The sequence below is a fragment of the Cupressus sempervirens genome, chromosome 2 (assembly GCF_028749045.1).
Source record: "Cupressus sempervirens isolate cs-2001-9-10 chromosome 2, ASM2874904v1, whole genome shotgun sequence".
Taxonomy (NCBI): domain Eukaryota; kingdom Viridiplantae; phylum Streptophyta; class Pinopsida; order Cupressales; family Cupressaceae; genus Cupressus; species Cupressus sempervirens.
In genome coordinates this window covers 113,411,965-113,435,400 of record NC_143119.1, presented here as the reverse complement: position 1 = coordinate 113,435,400, position 23,436 = coordinate 113,411,965, and the positions used below count along the sequence as shown (strand labels likewise).

Below are 23,436 nucleotides of genomic sequence, written 5' to 3'. Positions count from 1 at the left end.
AGGTTATAGATGAATAGTAAACAGATAGATAGATCGAAAATATCAAAGAGAAATAGAGGAATGAGGAGCAAAAGGTAAAGAGGTATAATATAAGACATAGAAAGGGAGGGAGAAAAGAGTGTCTATGTGCATGAATAAGAAAAATATAAAAATGGAGGTAGGGAAGTAGACAGGGAAAGTTTATAAATAACTATTCAAAAACATTATCAAAAGTATACAATACTATTGACTTAACCCTTGCACCCTTCAAAGGTGAAAGTGCTAGTATAGTTCAACAATGTTTTAGACTGTCATATATGATCATATACTCTCTTTTTGAATTTTTAAAAGTTTGAGATATTTTGTCGTAAAACTTTATTACACTAAATATAAAACACATAAATCATTTTTCAAATCTTCTTTTTGTATTATCTTTTTCTCTTAATATGCTCCAATCTTGAATGCAACATGCCCACTTACTACAATGATCCAGATTCCTTTCCACATCAATGTTGATAAATCTGTCTCATAATTGAGATTTTGTGGCAACAATCACATAGAACATACAAAGGGATTGCTGAGAAAGCGGTAGATCACTCTAAAGTTTTGTTATTCATTAGCATTTGTATAAATATTCTTTTACCATAGAACATACAAAGGGTTTACTGAGAAAGCGGTAGATCACTCTAAAGTTTTATTATTCATTAGCATTTGTATAAATATTCTTTTGCCATAGACTGCATAAAATTAGTTCATCATAAAACAAGGCTGAATTTGACAGCCCAAAGATCTGTTAGCAAAGCAATCTATTAAACCTATCAGAAGAAATAAAAAATTATATGCAATGTACCTAAATTTGAGGAAACAAATACTTATTGATCATAACATCCAAGTGACAGACATCCCACAAGATATTATAAATCTGTACAAGTCACATGGGAGATTAATTTAAAGTGTTCCACTGAAATGGTTGGTAACATTTGCAACCATTAAGAGAATTATTAGAGAACCATTCTTGGCAGAACCATGGGAAAAACTATGAATGTCACATATGATGTCGAATCTAAAGATGCTGTAAATTTTATTTATAATCTTGGTAAATGAAATGTCTTCCAGATTTTGATAAACTAAACTAATTAGGGAAAAAATAACCCATCAAAAATGCCACTGACATACTAAAATGTTAAGTTCCTCATATAAGCTGTAATTTAACTTGAAATTGTATAAAAACCTAATTATTTTTATTTTTATTTTTATTCACATGGTGTCCCAGACAATAACAAGAAGATACATTTTTTTGTTTGGCTTTTCAAGGGACAAAAGTTTATTCGTTCATTTCCTCCAACACAGGTGAAGGTTTGAGTTCAGCCTGTGGAATCTCTAGTGCTTGATACTTAGGCTTCTTGGTTTTCAGGAGAACATAAGTCATCCAGTACCAAAATAGTAGTATGCGGCCTTCTTGAGCCAATGAATTGCCCACTGAATTCCCACTAAACGACAGCCTTTCCAGTACCTGCAATGAGTAATGGCACATCTTAATTTTTATCTCAACATTCAGAAATATAATTTAATAACAAGAAAGCTATATGTTGAGAACATAGGCAGTATACCTGTTAATTCAAGAGGCAAATTGAGAACACACAAATGTCAAATAGAGACAAGAGACGAGATATATCGTGGTTCACCACAACTTGTGGCTATTTCCACACTAAGAGTGGAGCTAATCATTTATTCAGTCATTGCAGCTTACAACTTACATACATAGGTCTTTGCCCTTATATTTATACAATAGTCTTCAACAGAAGACAGAGAGACAAATAAGAGGAATATGAAATGAACAAACATGATAGTTTGACTTCACATCCAACAATCTCCCACTTGAAGTTTAACTTTTGCTGCAACCTCACATCTGAACAACCTTCCACTTAAACTCTGCTTGCCCTTACCAATCCCATGGTAAGAATGTTGCCAATTGACAATCATCAAGTCAGTTGCTAATCACATCCAACCAACTATAAAACATCAGTAGATTTATACTAAAATATTCAACTCATACTACCAGTCAAATTGTATGAGCAATGTCAACCAAAAGTTGACTCAATCTACCAATCAGCACATAAATAGGTGTGGCAATAACTAGAGTTGATGTGCAAACCGCAACCAACATGCTGCAAAATATCATGACCTCTTCCAACTCCTTTCTTGGAAGGAACACCCATGCAAACCATAACTAATCTTTCTACCAACACCACCAAGTGCTCAGCTGTGTCAAGTATGATCTTCTTTACCTCCCCATATGAGAGTGCTTAAACACCCAAACACCATGGATGAAAAGCCCCTATAAACAAGAAGATCAAACTCCAAACATTCCAAAACTAGGAACAATATCAAATATCTCCTAAACTCAAATACACAGGGAGATAAATTTGCCGAGTAGACCAAGCATGGGGAGTGAGAATGCTCCTCCAGGAAACACCAAGTCACAATCACTCTTCTCAGAAAAATCTCCACTAGGTCCATAATGAACTCGTGTCCATCCACAAGTGTAGGCTCCTTAGACTTCATGTTGAAACCTCCAATGAGAAACTATATCAACAAATGTTCTCTAAACCAAGAGAACTAGTGACCAAGCCTCTTAATGTGCTCCATGGTCAATCCGCCAAAGTACCCGATACCAAGAGCACTAACCAAGATCAATTGTCAAAACTCCCATTGCACGTTTGCATAACCTGGGAACACAACATGACAACTTGATCTCCACAAATTAGAACCTCATGGTCTAAAGAGCATACCCTACCATGAGAACCTGTATCATGTCAACGCTCTAATCTAGAAAGAGCTCACCATGACACAATAACATACATCCCCAATCACATAAAGGAAACCATCTCATGACAACAACAAAAAATTATTGCTTCCAAATAAATAAAAAACCCTACTGCAGTGTGATACCAAATTATTCATGATATCAAAAAATAAAATCTGAAAAATGATGCCAAACATCACACTAAGCAGTGATACTTGAAGCTGCAACTGCTCCATAATGCCCTTCAAAATTAAGGCCAAATTTAGCATCTCCACCTAATAATTGGGGAGCTCGGACTGGTCATAATAGTTTCTTATTGACATGCTGCCTCAACACTTTGAAAATGGATAGAATTTATATCTTTAGCTTCCGGCAAAAGCTACCTGGAAGTATCATTTACTGACACCAAATCCAGCTAAAACCCATCCCTCTTGTCAAAGAAAAATAACTTATTTCTGACCTCGGTAAGCTTGGAACCAAGTTTAGTTGCTAACATATGAGTTACACGCATGAGCTTAGGGATCTCATCAGCCACATAGCCAAGCGTCTTTCCTTGATCACCAGCTCCAATGTCCATGGATACCAGATGTTCATCTTTTGTCATGCTCGAAAATATTATAATAAAGCCAATTGAATTAAGAAATCCAGATATTTCTTTGGTCTCATCCAATAGGAAAGCACTCCGGGGCATATTTCTTCCACATCTCTCCATATTCCACACAAACTTGGCGTTAATCTCTTTATGCTCGCGTGCCTCCAGAGCCTGATCTAGCAATACCTGTTCTTTCAAAATTAATACTCATGCGACTTCCTCTCACGCCCCCTTTGTCAATTTCAAAATACCTGCTTGGAGATACCCTTCTTACTCCTCCCCAATCTCAAACCTTTATCAACAATATCTTTTTTGTCTGCTATTTCAGTTGCTCCTCTTTAAATGATCTACAACTGTGTCTCTGTGACTTTTTTGCCGAGAATAGTGTATTATGTATACCAACAAATGCAGATAGAAATGAACTCGGACAACAGTCTCATCTTTTGCTGAGCATTATCTACCATTTTTTCCTCCTCTGCAGAATTTTTCTTGAATGGCTTTATTTTTGCTTGGTTCTACAATTGACTTGACTGCTTTGCTCTCCTAGAACCTATATGCTCTGATACCAATTGTTAATTTAAGAGATAAACTGAGAATACAAAAAATAGGGACAAGAGACGAGATATATCGTGGATCACCACAACTTGTGGCTATGTCCACACTGACAGTAGAGCTAATCATTTATTCAGTCATTGCAGCTTACAACTTACATACATAGGACTTTGCCCTTATATTTATACAATAGTCTTCAACAGAAGACAAAGAAACAAATAAGCGGAATATGAAATGAACAAACATGACAGTTTGACTTCACATCCAACAATACCCTCAATAGGGTTAAGATCATCTTCCTTGAAGAAAAGTGCACTGTAAATTATAATCCCATTGCAAGATGCATAAGGAAAAATCAATAACACAATAATGATAACAAACCAAATAAAAGTTTCAGCTCAAGGACCTGCTTATGGTCTGCTTTACATGACAAGCCCATCCAGCCAACAATTTAAAGGGATATGGAGCTATTTGCAAGTGCAAATATGAACAGGATAGACATCTAATCATATTACCTAACTACAGATGGCCATGATGATCCTTTGCAATTGTTGGACTTGTCTGAATAGAAATGCTTCCACAATCCACGGACACCTCCCAATGTGTGTAGACAATGCATTTTGTTTTAAAACCTCTGCAAAATGTGTAAGCTGCATTGTCCACACGCTTAGTTGAGTCCCGTGGACCAATTTAATCTAAAAGAAAGTTTAAATCACTTCATCATAATTCCCTATAACATTTCCAACTTCTCTGTATTTTTTGAACTTTCTATAAAAGAAACCAAAGATGGTCAATTTATCAAATTGCATCTGCGTAATTTTTCAGTACGTGTTCATCCTTTAACCATTTCACATTCATCTTAATAGAAATATTATCATATGTTTTTCTGCATTTGTGGCCCATACAATGGTTTGAACTGGCAAATTAAAAAATGAAGAAAACTTTTTCGGCCCCATATTGAGCATAGTATCATGCAGAGTAGAATGTAGAACTGAGGAAGTAGTATAGAGGCACATAAGGATATATAAAGAAATTTGCCCAGGTAAAATTTGTGTACAAATGGAAATATGTTCCTGCAATGCTGCTATTTGATATTGTCTCCAAAGGTGAAGTTAAGGCACAAAACTTGCCTGAGATGAAGCCTTAATTTTCTTGAACTTCACTGAAAACACATACATTAGAGGAAGAAATATTTTTCCTACATAAAGTCACCACACCTTTCAAGCAGTTACAATTAGAACAAAAAATTTTAGCTGGACCAACTGCAGTGTCATAAAATACTACGCACTCATGGTACTGAAGATCAGATAAACTGTAAGATACATATCTTTGCAGCTGCAATGTAATTATTTGCTTACCGCCCTCATCATATTTTCTAGTGCACATATCATTTTGGATTTTTGAAATACTATAATACATCCTTAAAACAATTGCAAGAAACCCTCGCTGGCACTTGGAAAGTTTGTCTACATCCTAGTGTGCATCTTTCACTCATAATAAACAACCTTAATCTGATATTTACGACCTTGCTCCATATGCGACATCAAAGTCTGTACTTCCATACCATGCTTTGCGCAACTCAATAGGTAAATAGGTAGCTAATTTTTTGCTTGCTCTTCACAATTGACAACAGTACTTAAATTTAGGGGAAATACTTTCAATGGAACAAAGAATGAATGGTGACAACTATAACAGAAGAAAAACATGTTTTGCAACTTAGCACCTTTGATACTAAGGTCTGTATCTCATAGCACATATTGTCCTTACAAAGGTTTTTTCAGAGGTAAATTAACACTCAAGACATAGTGCATATCTGGCATTTTATGCTGTTAGCCACACAAGCCATTGAGCCAGAAATTGGTTCAAATGAAGCAAGACCAATGGCATCATGGAGAAATACTTGCAATAAAAGAGTCTAGGACTTGCAAACATAGAAATTGTAAAATAGTATGTTTTAATGCATGATGGTCTATAGTGATTTTTTAAGGGTAGCTGAGGTGTCTATGCAATGCCCAAGGCATTTTTTCTTTGCATGTTTATTGATATTTTACTTTGATAATGTTACTATACTTACTGTATTGCTATCAATGTATTTTCCCAATAAGGTGTTACTATTGGCATCTCTTGTCTGAATCTGTATTATTGGGATGTAAACAAAAAGATCTTATACTTTTGGACTATTACAGCATTTCACCTTCACCAATTTCAGTATATCTGTTGATTATTATAATTGTTAATTTGTTTGGCATTGTGTATCATTCTTGATTTCTGCATCTTGCTATCTGGGTCATGCTTATTGCAAATGATTTACAGTTAAATGTGTTGGAGTGATCAATCTCCCAGAAGTGCAACTAGCAGGAACCTTCACGGAGAGAAAGATATTTTACCAGCAGATGAAAAATGTATTGAGATGCTTACATAATGTACAAAGCCTTGCTTACAAAGGCAAGACGAGAGCCAGCAGGGAAAACTAACTGTCAATTTTCAGCAACTAAAATTACATTAATAAACTAATAAATAATACCCAAGTGAACTCAAGCTTGAGTAAATAAAAAAATCATCAACTCCAACACCCCTTAAAGTGAAACTTAGGAAAAAGATTATTCTACAAAATGAGCAAGATGCAATATGGTTCCTATTGTGACCTTTGGACACAGCCCCATTGCAAATGGGTGTTGATTTTCAAGGACCAATGCAAATGTACTAAGCACTGCCATAATGATTGGTTTGTGTCTTTCAAATGGCAACGACCTCTTATATTTACAATGATCATAAACTATGAAGAGAATGTCCCTTAATGGGACACGTCTATTTGTTAATTTAATAATTAACATAATAACAAATATAATCATAGTTTTATATATATATATATAAACTTAAGAGGGAGTGTTGATGTTTGGTAGCTTTAGTCAAATAAACCTATATATATCTATATATATCCCTCTTAGCTAGGGAGGATAAACATGACAGATATTACACCATTGGTAATATTAGAAATAACAGATTAAGGAAACTTTTGATCTGAAGGTTCCCACTATGAATATTGGCCTTCCAAAATATCCACACATGATATTCACCAAATACTTCAAGTAACATTTTGATATCACATTTAATATTAGGAGTATTGGTCTTCCAAAATATCAATACATGATATTCTCCAAATACTCTTATAAGGTTTGATATCACATCTAATATCATGAGTATTGGTCTCCCAAAACATCAACACATATATTCACCAAGTACTCAAATAAGGTTTGATATCACATCTAGTATCATGAGTATTGGTCTCCTGGAATATCGACATTCGATATTCACCAAGTAATCAAAAAGTTTTGATATCACATCTAATATCATGAGTATTGGTCTTCCAGAATATCAATACATGATATTCACCAATTACTCAAAAATGTTTGATATCACATTTGATATCATTAGTATTGGTCTTCTAGAATACATGATATTCACCAACTACTCAAAAATGTTTGATATCACAAGCATTGGTCTTGCAGAATACATTATATTCACCAATTACTCAAAAATGTTTGATATCACATCTGATATTATGAGTATTGGTCTTCCAGAATATCAATGATATTCACCAAATACTCTTTATGTAATGGCCTTCCAGAATGTTGAAATGCAAGATATTCACCAAGTACTGTGAGTAATGGCCTCTATAAAATCAAATTGTTTGCTATTCACCAAGTACTCTATGTAATGGCCCTTGAGAACATCAATTTGTATAACATTCACCATGTACTCAAAAAATGTTTATAAGGTATGTGCACATGCATTCTCATAATTGTTACCATATAAACATTGACCATGCAAAGTATAATCTATCATGATCTATATAGACATTGTAAGATATCCATCATAATAGAAAATTAGGTTATTGTAAGATCGTCACCTTTCAATAACTTTTGCAGATACAAGTGATGATCATTTGGAGGTTGTCACTTCCTCATGATGTACACATGGGGTAGGCCCATTAAGGTCATATAGTCACACACAAGGCCTTTCCAAACTCCCTCTGAAAATCAATCATCTTGTTATGAATGTTAGCATTTAGTGTATTGAAACATCTGTTGTTTTATCTTAGTAGTGGACATTATACACACACACACACACACACACACAAGTCTGTCATTATAATTACACTGCAAAATACATGTTTTGTGAGTGTCCTAATTCTTCATTCTTGCATGGTATCGATCTTCTATATTAAAGATATAAATTACATCTAAAGTTGGTTTCATTCACCATCGATAGAACTTGGATGTTATTGTCCTCCACTTCGACTATTATTGGATGTCATTATGCTTAACACTGATTGCTATCGGGTGTCATCTTGTTAATACCAATTGATAAATAGGCAGTCTTCATCGGGTGACTTACTCACTGCTTGGTTATTAGTTTCAGACTTGTCATCACCGATTAGTATCAGGTGAGATTAATTATGAACAAGTGTCATTATATATATGTTGAGGCATGACCACGTAGGGTCATGCCCCTACATGATTATGTTTCAACATATATATATATATATATATATATATACTTCATTTTCTATTTGCAAATCATATCAATCACATTGGCATATCGATCTCAGACTATGTCAGAATACTACTTCAACAAACATATTTGATTAAGAAGTCAAGCAATCACATAAGAAATTAAAAGATCTTCATAATTACATAATATCAAGACTGAAAATATAGTTGCTTAGTCTCCACCAATAAAGATCTAATAAACTTTACATGGTATCAGAGCCAAATTGGTAGAGAGACTCAAACTGAATCTTGAAACAAAAGGTGACAATATGTCAAATAATGTTAGAGTTGAGGACAGACATGAAGGAGCAGCAAATTTCTTGGAAAATTCAGATTATTACAATTCTTGAAGAATTAGAGCTAGAATCGTTTATGAATTAGACATTTTGATACCTGAAGATAAGGCAGAAAAAGCCACTTGGAAAAGATGAAATAATTTTAAGAATTTGCATAAGAGCAAAATTCACCCAGGAACTAAGAACTCAAACACAAACACAACTGTAGATCAGAAAGAGAGAGTATGATCAAAATGACGATATAATTATTCAATATGCCATGTCTAAGTACACTAGGAGTGCCTGTATATAAAGGCCTCTGAGATACATCTAGAATGCCTCGTAATCAGCTACATGATGTCATACATCTAGGCACATGTCCACCAGATATGGGTTATCCTCTATTAAGCACGGAAGTAAGTGCGTTGATGAGAGGATAAGCCTACAAGGGTGTGACACACAAATCAGTGTTGTAGACACCATGTGCTAAAATAGAGTTGCGTACTTCTATGTTGTCAATATGACAACTCAAAAAAGTGTGCAAACTCCTAAGTGTCTCACAAAATAAAATAATAAAATAATGCATTAACCTAAGTAAACTTAAGAGTAAATAGTAAATACGTATTTACACCAACACCCCCCATTAAGTGCAACTTAGGGGGATGCCCTTAAGCTTATGAAAACTATGATGAAATGCAAGAAGGGTCCCGGCTACTAGGCCATGTTAGGTACCCATATACATAATGATATGCAAATCTCTCATAAAGCGGAGAAAGAGGGAAAACCTCATGGGAAAAACCCTCCCCCAAAAAGAGAGATGAAAAAGGATGCATGGATGGATGGAGTAATCAAGACCCCCCCATTATGACATACATCCAGTATATACAAAAGTGAAGAATGAGAAGAACAAGAACCTCACAAGAGAAAAAAGTCCCCCCCATAAGAAAGAAGAGGAAGAGAGACAAGGTAGTCCCCCCCACCCCCCAAATGAAGAATGCCTGTTAGTGAAAGCTGCTTCGATGAAGAAGCTGGTCCAAGAATGCAGAATGGTGTTCCTTCCCTTAGGAAGTGTAAGAATTTGGTATAGCTCTAATACCATATAAGAATTTCCCTAAGGGCAAAATTCACTCAGGAATGAAGAAGCTGGTCCAAGAATGCAGAATGGTGTTCCTTCCCTTAGGAAGTGTAAGAATTTGGTATAGCTCTAATACCATATAAGAATTTCCCTAAGGGCAAAATTCACTCAGGAACGAAGAACTCAAACACAAGCACAACTGTAGACCAAAAATGGATATGATCAATTACTCAGAATATGTCTTGATACATTGCTCTATTCAGTATGTGATATGATGTACAAACACGCTAGGAGTGCCTGTATATAAAGGCCTCTCAAGAAGCACCTAGAATGTCTCTAGAAAGAACCAGGAGATAAAATAAGCATTGACAACTAAGCACACACCTTATCCAACATTCTAGATGAGTGGATAAGAATGAGAAGGTTGTAGACACCATGTGCTTAATTAGTGTGTTAACTCCTGTGTTGTAGAAACCATGTGCATAAAAGAGGTGCGAACTCCTATGTTGTCAACATGACAACTCACAAGAGTGCACATACTCCTAGGTGGCTAATAAATAAATAATAAAAAATATGCATTAACCTTAGTAAACTTCAATAAGTGTAAATAGTGAATACTTATTTACACCAACACCCCCCCTTAAGTGCAACTTAAGGGAATGCCCTTAAGCTTACGAAAACTAGGATGAAGTGCAAGATGGGTCTCGACTACTAGGCCATGTTAGGTACCCATGTACATAATGAAAATGCAAATCTCCCATAAAGTGGGGAAAGAGGGAAAACCTCATGGGAACAACCCTCTCCAAAAAAGAGAGATGAAAAGGGATGCATGGATGGATGGAGTAATCAAGACCCCCCCATTACGACATACATCCAATATATACAAGAAAAAGATGGGAGAAGGACAAAACCCCCTAAGAGGAAAAAGTCCCCCCCAAAAAGGAAAAGAAAGAGACGAGGTAGTCCCCCACCTTTAAAAGTAGTGTGCTGATCAGTGAGAAATCCTCCGATGAAGAAGCTAATCCATGACTGTAGAATGATGTTCCTCCCCTTTGGAAGAAACAAATGCAAGGGTACCTATGAGATGCATCCCTTGTATGGAGAAGGAATCTCTATGATGACCGGTGTCTTTGAAACCTGTTCAAAAGTCCCTATGTCGATACTGATGATGGCTTCCTCCAATACTGCTGAAGAGAAGAACAGATCGAACAAGGAATGATGAAGAACCTACTTTAGGAAACCGTCTTCTCAAATGTGAAAGAGACCTCCTACAGCTTCTGTAAATGAGAAGCCACAATCACGCCAATCTGGAAAGATTGATCACGTAGAGAATGGACTTAAGGGTCAGAGTGGGCCCTCACAACAACTGTAGAAGAATCTGCCTCATCAAAGAGAAGCGATAAATCATCAAAAAAGTCTTCCATATCCGTTGTGTGTGACTCCACGAACAGAACTAAAATGTCTAGCAAGAAGTCATCACCTAGAAGTCAATGTGTACCCTGCAGTATTGAAGTACATGAATCTGTCACTATGGCAAAAGAAGAAGTATTTGCCTCAAAAAGAAGATGAATGTCATCAAGAATGTCTCCCATATCTTCAATGTGAGACTCCAAGAACAGGCCTGCAAGGGCGGAAAGGAAGTCTTCACATGAAGGTAATGTAGGAAGACAAAGTATCCTGCTGCACTGAATCCGAAGCATGTGGCTGGAACAGGATCATTAGGAGCAATAGGAGTTGGGGGTGTGATCTCATCTGAAAAGGAGTCAGCTGCAACTAGAGGTATGAGATCTTTTGGGCAATGAAGGAATGTTTGGATCTCCATAAGTCTCCCAAAGATGCATCCAATTATCATAATGATCAGACAGCTTAAGGTCAGTCATTAAATCCAAAACCTCATAATTTGTATATAGAAAGAGAACAGTACCAATGAGAGTAGAAGTCTCAAGATCATATTCAAGTCCTTTCGCATATGGTAGTGCATTGTGCTGACTGAGAAATTTGATAGCAATTTGACTCCATTCTTGATAGTTATTTGGGTGCAAATAGATCAAATCTGATTCTTCCATGATGGACTAATCAATGTAACCTCCAAAGAATCAAGGAATAATGAATCAAAGAACCCCCCTAATGTATGATTTAGGCACTTGGTAGCCACTTGCCAATTTAGGGCATATTTCTGAAAGTAGTGTTTCTGTCCACAGAACCTATAATATGATTACAGATCTGGAAAGCAGACAAAAAAATATGCACTTTCAAAAAAAAGGGAACCTGATTTGGAGTCCAGATGAGCTCGTACTAAGCATTTTAAGTGGCAAAAATTGGGATTTTGGAGTTGTAGAAAAATTCAGAAATAGAGATCTCAAACCACCTGCACCAATGTGTAGATCACGAAATCGTACTCCAAAACAAACAAAATTGCTCCCAAAAAGGGGTCCGTATGAGGAAGATATCGTTGTTGCTGTTATTTTTTTTGAATCATCGTCACACCTCCGAAAATCAAATGGCTCTAGATTTTGCCTCAAATGTCCGATTTGGATGAAATAAAATCAGATCTGGGGGTTTTCGGACCTTTTAAATGTGAAGCAAATATCTGATTTGCACTAGCAAGCTCCAATCTTCACCTGCAAAAAATCTCTCCTATGGCCCTATGGCCAAAAAATAATTCGGAAAATAATGGAGATCCGAAAAAAATAGCAGAGATGCAGATGAAAAAAAATGCAAATCTAAAAATTAAATGTACAGATCTGAAATGATCATATCAATTTTGCAAATCGGTCCTTTGGATGCCAGTTTGCAAAAAAATTGCCTCACATTCGACTTTAGCCTAGGGCAGCCAACTTTATAGCCAATTTTCATTGAATCAGCATTCCGGATGCAATGGCGAGGTCAGATCTAGCTCTAGACACTCCCAATTTCTGCAGTGCTCCGGATTCGAGCTAAAGTGATGAAACAAGTGTGGTCTTGAACAACTATGTGATGAGAAAATCTTCAAGAGCTCTGATACCATGTAAGAATTTCCCTAAGGGCAAAATTCACTCAGGAACAAAGAACTCAAACACAAGCACAACTGTAGACCAAAAATGGATATGATCAATTACTCAGAGTATGTCCTAATACATTGCTCTATTCAGTATGTGATATGATGTACAAACACACTAGGAATGCCTGTATATAAAGGCCTCTCAGGGAGCACCTAGAATGTCTCTAGAAAGAACTAGGAGATAAGATAAGCATTGACAACTACGCACACACCTTATCCAACATTCTAGATGGTGGATAAGAATGAGAAGGTTGTAGACACCATGTGCATAAAAGAGGTGCAAACTCCTGCGTTGTCAACATAACTCACAAGAGTGCACATACTCCTAGGTGGCTAATAAATAAATAGTAACAAAAGTAAGTATAAACTTAAGTAAGTGTAAATAGTGAATACTTATTTACACCAATAGGGAGAAACAAAGGCAAAGGTACAATCCCGAAGATGTATGCTGGCCCTGAAACCTGCTCAAGTATCCCTATGCTGATGCTGATGTTCGCCCCTTCCAACTGTGCTGAAAAGAACGAATGCAAATCTGCCAAGGATGTCTATTGAACCTATTCCAATGAACCATCTGTCGCCTCAATTGACAAAGAGACCTCCGACAACAGCTGTTCATAAGGATCCACAATCGCGCCAACCTGTGAAGATTGATCATGTAGAGAATGGACATAAGGGTCAGAGTGAGCCTTCGAAACAAATGTAGAAGGATCATCGTTATCAATGAGAAGATGTATGTCCTCAAGGCTATCTCCCAAGTCAACGGAAGCTAGAGCTGGAAGACGAGATGTACCATGCAGTGTTGGACCTTTCACTGTGGCAATATAAGCATGTGGACTAGACTGATGATGTGACCTCTCACTGCAAATGTTGATAGAACCCCACATGTCTGAATCTGTTGAAGCACTATCGCTAGTGTCACTATCAGTTTCCATTGTGTATGAAGTGCGGAGAGGAGTAGAGGATAAGCTGGGTGAACTTTTCTCAAAGTGAACATCCTTCTCCACAAAAATCTAGTGTCTCTGGCTCCATAAGTCTGTAAGCCTTTGCATTGTCTTCATAATCGATGAAGGTACAAGGCCTAGGTGTTGGTGCCTTGCAACTCCTGGAAGATAGGTTAGCCCATGTTGGACAACCGAAGACTCTAAGGTGACTCGCAACTGGTTTTCTGCCGCACCATGCCTCAAAAGGAGTCTTACCATCTAAGGCATTATGAGGAGACCTATTAAGTATGTGAGTAGCACTGCTAATGGCTTCAACTTCAAGTGTAGGATCAAGAGACTTGGCTATTATCATGCAACTTTCCATGGTTTTCAGAGTTCTAATCCTCATAGCTGCAACCTCTGTCATGTGCAAATTGAATGCTAATGAGTTCTAAAGATCAATCCCCTCAAGTCTGCAAAAGTCCTTAAGTCTTCTGTCCACATATCTATTCTCATTGTCCACTCATAATACCTTGATGGCTTTCCTAGATTTGTGTTCAACATGAGTCTTGAAGTCTTGAAGCTTATGAACAACTTCATTCTTGTGATGAAGGAAGTAGACCCAAGTGAATCTTGAAAAGTCATCAATAAATGTGAGGATGTAGTAGCCTTGGCTGACTGAAGTCATTGCAAAGGGTCCTGCAAAAACCATGTGAACTAGCTAAAGAACAACTGGAGCTCTAGAAGACTTCCCTTTATCATACTTCTCCTTGAGATTCATATCCACTGAACATGATGAACATTCTTCCTTAGAAAAGTTGATGTTAGGTAGACCTTTGACCATATGTTTTGAGCAAAGTTGCTAAAGAGAGCGGAAGTCAACGTGACCAAACCGCTCATGCCATAATGTGTTTTGTGAAGTAGAGTGAGTCAACAAGGCTTGAGAAGGAGACTTAGGCACAAAATGGGAGAAGGAATAAAGCCTCTTGTCATCATTGACTTTCCCCACTACAACCAATGAATCATCTCTAAGACTTCGCACCATCACTGAATCTGGAAGGAACTCAACTTTGTGACCATCTCCAAGGTGAGTGATTTGGTAAATTGATAGGAGATTGGAGCTAAGATTTGGAACGTAGAGAACATCTTTGAATTTCCCATTTTTCATTTCCACATTTCCTTTTCCTTCAACTTCCATTTTATCATCTCCCACGAAGATGTGTGGTACCTTTGACTGCTTCAATGAAGAAAAGTCTCCCTTTGAAGAACCAATGTGATAGGTGGCACCTGAGTCAAGTATCCATTCCGAAGAAGAACTTGTGTTTTCCATAAGTGCTTGCCCTTTACCCTTTGAAGAGGTTGAAGTTGAATCCTTGGAAGTACCTGGCACTTGAATCTTGTTTTTTTTGAGTAGATTTTCTAACTCACCAATTCTTTTAGTTTTGCAATGATGCTCATCATGATTTGGCTTTTTGTAGTATGCACAAAATAGTTTGTCCTTCTTTTCATTACTTCCCTTCTTGTTGGAAGAAGAACCGCCTTGTTGTGAGGAGGATTGTTGTGTCTCAGATTGTGTTTTCTACTTCTTCTTGTTGTTGCTTTTCCCTCCTTGACTTGATTAGTGCTCATCACTAGCCACCAAAGCTTTGGTCTTTGATGACTTGAGAAGTCCTAAATCCATCAAGTGAGATTGTTCAACAATCAACTTCTCTGCAAATGCATCAAATGTAGGCTTCTGGAAAGCAGATCCCATGGTCAACCTGTGAGTATTAAAACTCAAAACAAATGAAGCATACTCTGAAGGTAGCCTCTTCAGGATGTGATGAATCAGCTCATCATCCTTCATGGGATTTCCACAATCTTTAAGAAGTGCCCTATACTCATTGGCTTTGATGATATAATCCTGAATTGTGTCAAAGTTTTTTGGATCCAAGAGAAGTAGATCATCCTCAATCCTCAATCTCTTTTCTTTGTCCACCTTACCATACAATGATTCAAGTTTATCCCAAGCTTATTTAGAGTATGAACAACTACTAATGTGAAAGAGGAGATCCTTATGTACACAACTCCTGATAGCTTCTAAAGCCTGTTGGTCTTGTCTTTGCCATTCAATGAGTTCTTTAGCATCGGTAGGTTTACAAATTTTACCATCAACATAAAGACTATATCCTTTTTCCATTAATCTGCTCCAAGCAAATATTTTTCCATGTAGAATAGTTGCGTGAAGTTAGAGGACATTTAAAACCCATGATGCAGAAATGAAAAGAGCACAAAAAAGAGACACAAGAACACAATACACACCCCCCTTTTCACTCAATCAAAAGACTCCCCCAAAAAAGATGCTTTTGGCACTTTATAAGTAGTGCATGTACAATGGGCCACTTGTCAAAATGAACAAAGTGGACTTTCTGATTTTTCTTTTACAACTGCCTTATGAGGCCCAAATTTGTCACTAAGCACTGTAGTTTAGAGTTACAACAATTTTGAAAAGAAATCAAAGCTTTACAATGCAGAAAAAGGCCTAATTCTGAAAGTGAGATTTTGGTCCACACAACCCTAGAATTTGACTTCAGATTTGGAAAGTAGATGAAAAAGTAACCAGATGTGCCCGTATGGAGCATTTGAAGTTGCAAAATGCAAAATTATGCAGGTACCCAGAAAACGTAATTCTTGCAAAATCCTTGCACCAAAACCGAAAAACAACACCACCACTGGAAAATTCAGGAAATTTACCCAATTTCAAAAAAAATCACACCTAAATTAGAGTCTGGATGTCCAAGTTATGGGCTTGCAAAGTCAGGCTACCAAATTGAAAAGCAATCTGGAGAGGGGTCTGGTAGGAAAACTGCGATCTTAAATTTGACGGTCAAATGACCATCGCAGCAGTTTAAAATTGCCTAGGAATGACGATCAAACGATCGTCAATTTTTTTCCTGTGACTGGCTAACGTCAGTAGAAAAAAGTAGCCTGGGTGATGTGGCAGGATGACTGGACTGCTTGCTTCGATGTTCGTACTGTATGGACATACGGATTAGGACACGCAGCCGATGACATTGCAAAACACGTGTCTGTATGGCTTGTAAGGATTTGTGCAAGGGTGGCAGGCTTATTTGTCGCTAATGTATCGCTAGTCTTGCCTGCGTGTCACTTCGCTGATGTGGCAAAAGGTACAGGGGCAGTACACGTGCCACTGTCACCCTGTACTCCTGTGTGGCATGACAACTGGTCGAAATTGGTAGGTGAGTCAACGGGGCTGACTTGTCATTCCACCATGTGTAGAGGAGCTCGCTGTCTGTTGAACCAACTAAAAAAGGCCATGTGGCGGCTCTTGTGTAGGAGTCCACGAGCGGGGGAATGTAAAAAGATAGGCGCTAGAAAATTTCAATCAGCTGAATTTTTTAATCTCGCGGCCAGAAAATTGCAACCAATAGCGAATAGCCAAAAAAAACGATGCCAGGAACAATCAAGTGCGGGACCGGATTTTCAAACATCGATGGGGGTCATAGAAAATAGTGCGCCGAAGAAGATGCAGTGCACAGGCCGCAGAAATTTGAAGGACACCGAAATCTGCAGACACGGGGGCCATAAAACGGAGGGCTGACGCTGGGTTTTAAACCGCATGGGCGAGGTTGTCAAATGTTGCCGAAAAACATTGTGCACGGGGGCCAGAAAAAACAACAGGCGAACGGGAGGGCTGTGAGGTTAATCTCACATGCAGCCCGCAATGTACATTTATATTGTTTAAAAAACACTTGTTGCCGCATGTTGTAAACAAAGGAAAGGCCGAGGGGGCAGTCACCAGTGATATCCACTGGCCAGAATTTGATGCCGCCAGTGGAGCCTACTCTCCGAAAAATTAGCCAGATTTTAATTGGAATATTCTCTGTGGTCTGCCCGTATTGTGCTGAATGAAATATGAAGCCCGCAGATTTAAATAAATAACCTGCGATAAATAAATAAACCCTCCAAATGGAAGAGTTAGGGTGTTATTGCCTGGTTCTGCTGAAAAAAAATTCTTTGCTGAGTGCCCAAAAGGCAAAAAAAAAATTTCAAAAATTTGCAGTCGAAAAATTGGAGGAAAAAAAAATACAGATCCGAAAATAAATTAACAAGATCTGCAAATGACCATACCCAACCTGCAAATCAAGGCCTCCGAGGTCTGATTTGTAAATAAAATTTGCCTCACGGTTGATTTTGGGCCAAGGTAGCCAAGTTTATAGTCGATTTTCACCGATTTAGCATTCTGGACGTGGCGAGGTCAGATTTGGCTCTAGACGCTTCCAATTTCTGCAGTACTCCAGATTTGGGCTAAGGTGCTGAAGCAACAGTGCTCTTGAATGGCTATGTGATGAGAAAATCTCCAATCTCTGATACCATGTAAGAATTTGCCTAAGGGTAAAATTCACCCAAGAACTAAGAACTCAAACACAAGCACAACTGTAAACCAGAAAGAGAGAGTATGATCAGAATGACGATATAATCATTCAATATGCTATGTCTAAATACACTACAAGTGTCTGTATATAAAGGCCTCTAAGATACATCTAGAATGTCTCATAATCAGCTACATGATATTTCATACAACCAAGCACATGTCCACCAGATATGGGTTATCCTCCATTAAGCACAGAAGTAAGTGCGGTGATAAGAGGATAAGCCTACATGGGTGTGACAAACAAATCAGTGTTGCAGACACCATGTGCTAAAATAGAGTTGCGTACTTCTGTGTTGTCAACATGACAACTCAAAAAGGTGTGCAAACTCCTAAGTGTCTCACAAAATAAAATAATAAAATAATACAAAATAATAAAATAATGCATTAACCTAAATAAACTTAAGTGTAAATAGTAAATATGTATTTACACCAACAATAATAAAGCCAAGAAAATTATTGTGGATTCAATAAAAGATCATATTCTTCCATCCATCTCAAATCTAAAACAGGCATTTGAAGTATTCAAGACAATTGAGGATAAATTTGAAATCAAAAACTCAATTAGATTGATTACATTAAAAAATCAACTAATGAATACTAAAATGAATGAAGGAGAAACAATCTCATCCTACTTTGGAAAGATTTCTTAAATTGAAAATCATCTATCTTCTATTGGAAGCAAAGTAGAAGACCAAGAACTATCAATAATAGCACTTAGAGGATTGTCCTTATCTTGGGAAGCATTCATCCAAGTCATCAGTAGACCTTCAATGCCAACTTTTGATCAACTAAAAAATGACTGCACATTAGAAGAATCAAGCCTAATCTCTAGAGAGATCATCTCAAATCAAAAGGGAGAAAATCAAGCTCTCTTCTCAGTCTCTAACAACAAAGAGGAAATTCAAAGGAAAGAAATACGACAAAATGAAAGAGAATAATAATTACAAAAGAAATGACTTCTCCAAAGTCAAATGTTATAAGTGTGAAAAATTTGGACATACTTTCATAAATTGTTCAAAAATGGAAAAAATCTTAAGCTTCTTTAGCCAAAACAAAGAAAGATGAAAATCTATTATTCTAGTCCACCTTATCAAGTGAGATGAATTCAAATGAAAATGTGTGGATAATAGATAGTGGTGCTTCCCAGCATATAACATGATTTAAAGATAAATTTGAAACTTTTGAAAATTCTCTCTCTGAAGGAGTCACCATTGGAGACAACTCCAACTGTCTAGTTAAAGGAATTGGGACCTGTTCTATATAACTAAGGATTGGAATTACACTAAAATTAAAATATGTTCTCTTTGTACTAGGCATAAAAAAAAATCTAATATCAATTTCTGGACTAGCTGATGAAGGGTTTCAAGTCACCTTCAATGAAGACAAAGTTTTGTACTGGCCTAAAAACTCAAATCTAAAAAATGCTATCACCATAGGGACTAGAGATAGGACCCTATATTCACTATGCAACATTCAAAAGCAAGCTCTTAACCACGAAGTGACAAATTCTAATGAAGTATGGCATAGAAGACACAGACATATTGGATTTAGTTCGCTTCCAAATATAGAGAAAATCACCACTGGAACACCTAGCCTAAATTCAAAGCATTTAGGCACCTGTAAAGGATGTGCTCTAGGAAAGAACATTAAAAGACCTTTTCCTCCTAGTGAACTAGTCTATATCGGTTCTAGAACTAGTTCACTCTGACTTATATGGGCCTATGCCAACACTTTCTCTAAGAGGTAACTCTTAATACATAATATTCATTGATGATTACTCTAGGAAAACTTGGATTTATTTTCTAAAGGTCAAAAAATCAAATGAGATTCTATCAAAATTTAAAGAATTTAAAGAAATTGTGGAAAATCAAACGTCAAAATGAATTAAAACCCTAAGATCAGACAATGGGGGAGAATATACTTCTGAAAATTTCAAAGCTTTTTGTACCTCTGTTGGGATTAAAAAGGAGCATATAGTAGCTTATAATCCTCAATAGAATGGGGTAGCAGAAAGGAAAAATATAACCATTGTTGTGTTAGGATTTAACCACAGATAGAAATACCAATTACATACAAATATAAACAATATCAGAAAATAATAGATCATATAGAAAAGAACACAAGACACCAAGATTTAACATGGTTCACCCAATCCCTGGGCTACGTCCACCAAACAACAAGTCCAATATTATTACGATCCAATGATTACAATATAATTAGAATCCGTAATCCCTTACAACTCAATACTGCTACAAGATCCAATTTTCGCATCACACCTTACGAAACAATCCCTAACCCTAAGCCCTTTTATACAAGTATTTTTCCCACTTTAGGGTTATTATTAGTTACAACATGTCGGCCATAAATTGGCGAATATAAACAATAGCCAATTAGCGAATATTAGCCATTGCCGAATAGTAGCCGACTATTAGCAAATAGTAGCCCAAAAATAATTTATGATGTATGTACAGTACTTCCCTAATCAATCACCACAAACTAACATGTTGAAGCAGCAAAAGCCATGCTTCATGATCAAAACCTACACTTCTCATTCTGGGCGAAAGCCATCAATACCGTTGTACACATTCAAAATAGATGCCCTCACTCTATACTAGAAAATATAATACCTAAAGAAGTCTTTGCAGGAACTAAACCTGACTTAAGTCATCTTAGCATTTTTGGTTGCCTTGTTTATATTCACATACCTAAGGAAAGAAGAACTAAGTTACAACCATCTGGAAAGAAAGAGATATTTGTTGGGTATAGTGAAAACTCTAAAGGGTATATGGGTTATGTACCTGGACAATGACCAATTGAAGCAAGCAAAGATGTCATATTTGAGGAACACTGCATTAAAACTATCAACAAATACAGAAGATGAGCCCATTACAGACTTATATGAAAATCTACAAACTGAAATTCAAATGGAGAACATATCAAAAGAGAATGAACTATTACTAGATACAGAAGATAGTTATTAGAGACATCTCCAATATCAAGAAAAGGCCATTATGGGCAAGAAAAATGATTGAAGAAAATAATGTTCAGCTAGATGAAATTTCCAGGGAAAGCAAAAAAACCATAAACAAATCTTGTTATACTGTGTTAGTAACTAAGCTTACAAAATTTGAACCATCAACTGTTGAAGAAGCCCTAACCTGTCAAGCTTGGCAAGATGCTATGGTTGAAGAATATCAATCCATTCTACAAAATGATGTTTGGGGTATTGTACCTACACCAAAAGACAAATCAATTGTTTCTTCAAAGTGGTTATATAAAATCAAATATGCTTCAGATGGTAACAATGAAAAAGATAAAACAAGGTTTGTTGCTCGAGGCTTTTCTCAAAAGATAGACATTGATTATGAAGAAACTTTTGCCCCTGTTGCTCGATACACTTTGGTAAGAACAATTATTGCAATTGCAGCAACCAAAGGATGGAAGATACATCAAATGGATGTCAAGGCTGCATTCTTAAATGGAGTTACTAATGAAGAAGTATATATTGAACAACCTGAAGGTTTTCTTATAAAAGATAAGAATCTATATGTGTAAACTCAAGAAAGCTATTTATGGCCCCAAACAAGCACCTCGAGCTTGGTATGAAAGGATAGATAGCTACCTCACCAAATTAGGATACTCAAAGAACAAAGTTGATCCTAACATATATTTGAAAATCTCTAATGATGATATGTTAATACTTGTTTTATATGTTGATGATCTATTGATAACAGGAAATGATCACCTATTTGAAAGATGTAAACAAGATCTTGTAGCTAAACTTGAAATGAAGGACCTAAGCCTACTACACTATTTTTTGAGTCTAGAAGTATGTCAAAAGAAAGATCATATCTTTCTAAATCAAGGAAAATACTCTCAAGACATCTTGACTAGATTTGGAATGATGGACAACAAACCACTTGCAACTCCAATGGAAACTAATCTACACAAACTAGAGGAGGAAGTAGTACATTCAGAATCTATTGATCCTACTCTCTATAGACAAATCATAGGATCACTCATGTATTTGGTAAATACTGGGCCCAATATCTGCTATGCCACAAATGTCTTAAGTCACTTAATGTGTGAGCCAAAGAAGATAGATTTAATGGCTGCAAAACATATCTTGAGATATCTACGTGGCACTATTGGTTTTGGATTAAAGTACAGAAATGTTGAAATCAAACTTGAAGGTTATACTGATTCTGATTGGGTTGGTTGTTCCATAAACCGCAAGAGTACAACGGGATGTTGCTTCAGTCTTGGGTCAACGATGATATCATGGTTCAGTAGAAAACAACCTATAGTTTCTTTGAGCTCCACCAAAGCTGAATACATGACAACTTGCATGAGACCACGCGAAGCAGTATAACTGAGAAAGCTATTATTTGGGATATTTGGAAAGAAATTAGATCCCACAGTGATTCATTGTGATGACCAGAGCTGCATCAAGCTTTCTGCTAATTTGGTGTTTCACAATCAATCAAAGCACATCAAAACTCCATACCATTATATCAAAGACATGGTTGATAGGAATGTGATCAAGTTAATCTACATCAACACTAATGATCAAAATGCTGATATTTTCACCAAGCCTCTTGCAAGGATGAAAATAGAGTACTTCAGAGGTAAACTTGGTATGACAAATTTGCAATTACATTTGTAAATTTATAATATTCATGAATATTGAAAATTAGATTGTTTGCAAACTTGTAAAATGAAAAGTGAAGGTGACAATCTTTCATATGTGTTTAAGGTCACTATTGTAATGTGACGATCTTATCGATAGTTGACCAACCTTCTGACACCAAAAGTGTTATCATTGTTCTTCGGGCCGGATTTTGCCGGACACCATAATTGTTAAGCCACGGTTAAGTGGTATTTAGACTTGTATATATAATTGTTTCAAACCCTCATTGCTAAAGCGGGAGTGTTGAGAATGTTAGCATTTAGTGTACTGAAACATCTGTTGTTTAATCTTAGTAGTGGACAATATATATATATATATATATATATATATATATATATATATATATATATATATATATATATATATATATATATATATATATACACATGTACAAATCTATCATTATAATTATACTACAGAATAACAATTTTGTCAATGTCCTAATTCTTCATTCTTGCATGGCATCAATCTTCTATATTAAAGATATTAAAGATATAAATTACATCTAAAGTTCGTTTG

At 36.5% G+C, this 23,436-nt stretch overlaps 1 protein-coding gene across 1 annotated transcript in view; it reads right to left on the bottom strand.

Annotated features, from left to right (window-relative positions):
• Positions 1-1,031: 1,031 nt before the first annotated feature.
• The window catches only part of ABCG7 (ABC-2 type transporter family protein), a 235,844-nt gene continuing 213,439 nt past the window's right edge, over positions 1,032-23,436 (bottom strand). The window contains exon 11 of the mRNA XM_089812839.1: positions 1,032-1,492. Coding sequence (XP_089668965.1) covers positions 1,304-1,492 — 189 coding nt within the window. The 3' untranslated portion in view covers positions 1,032-1,303. The remainder of the gene's footprint in view (positions 1,493-23,436) is intronic.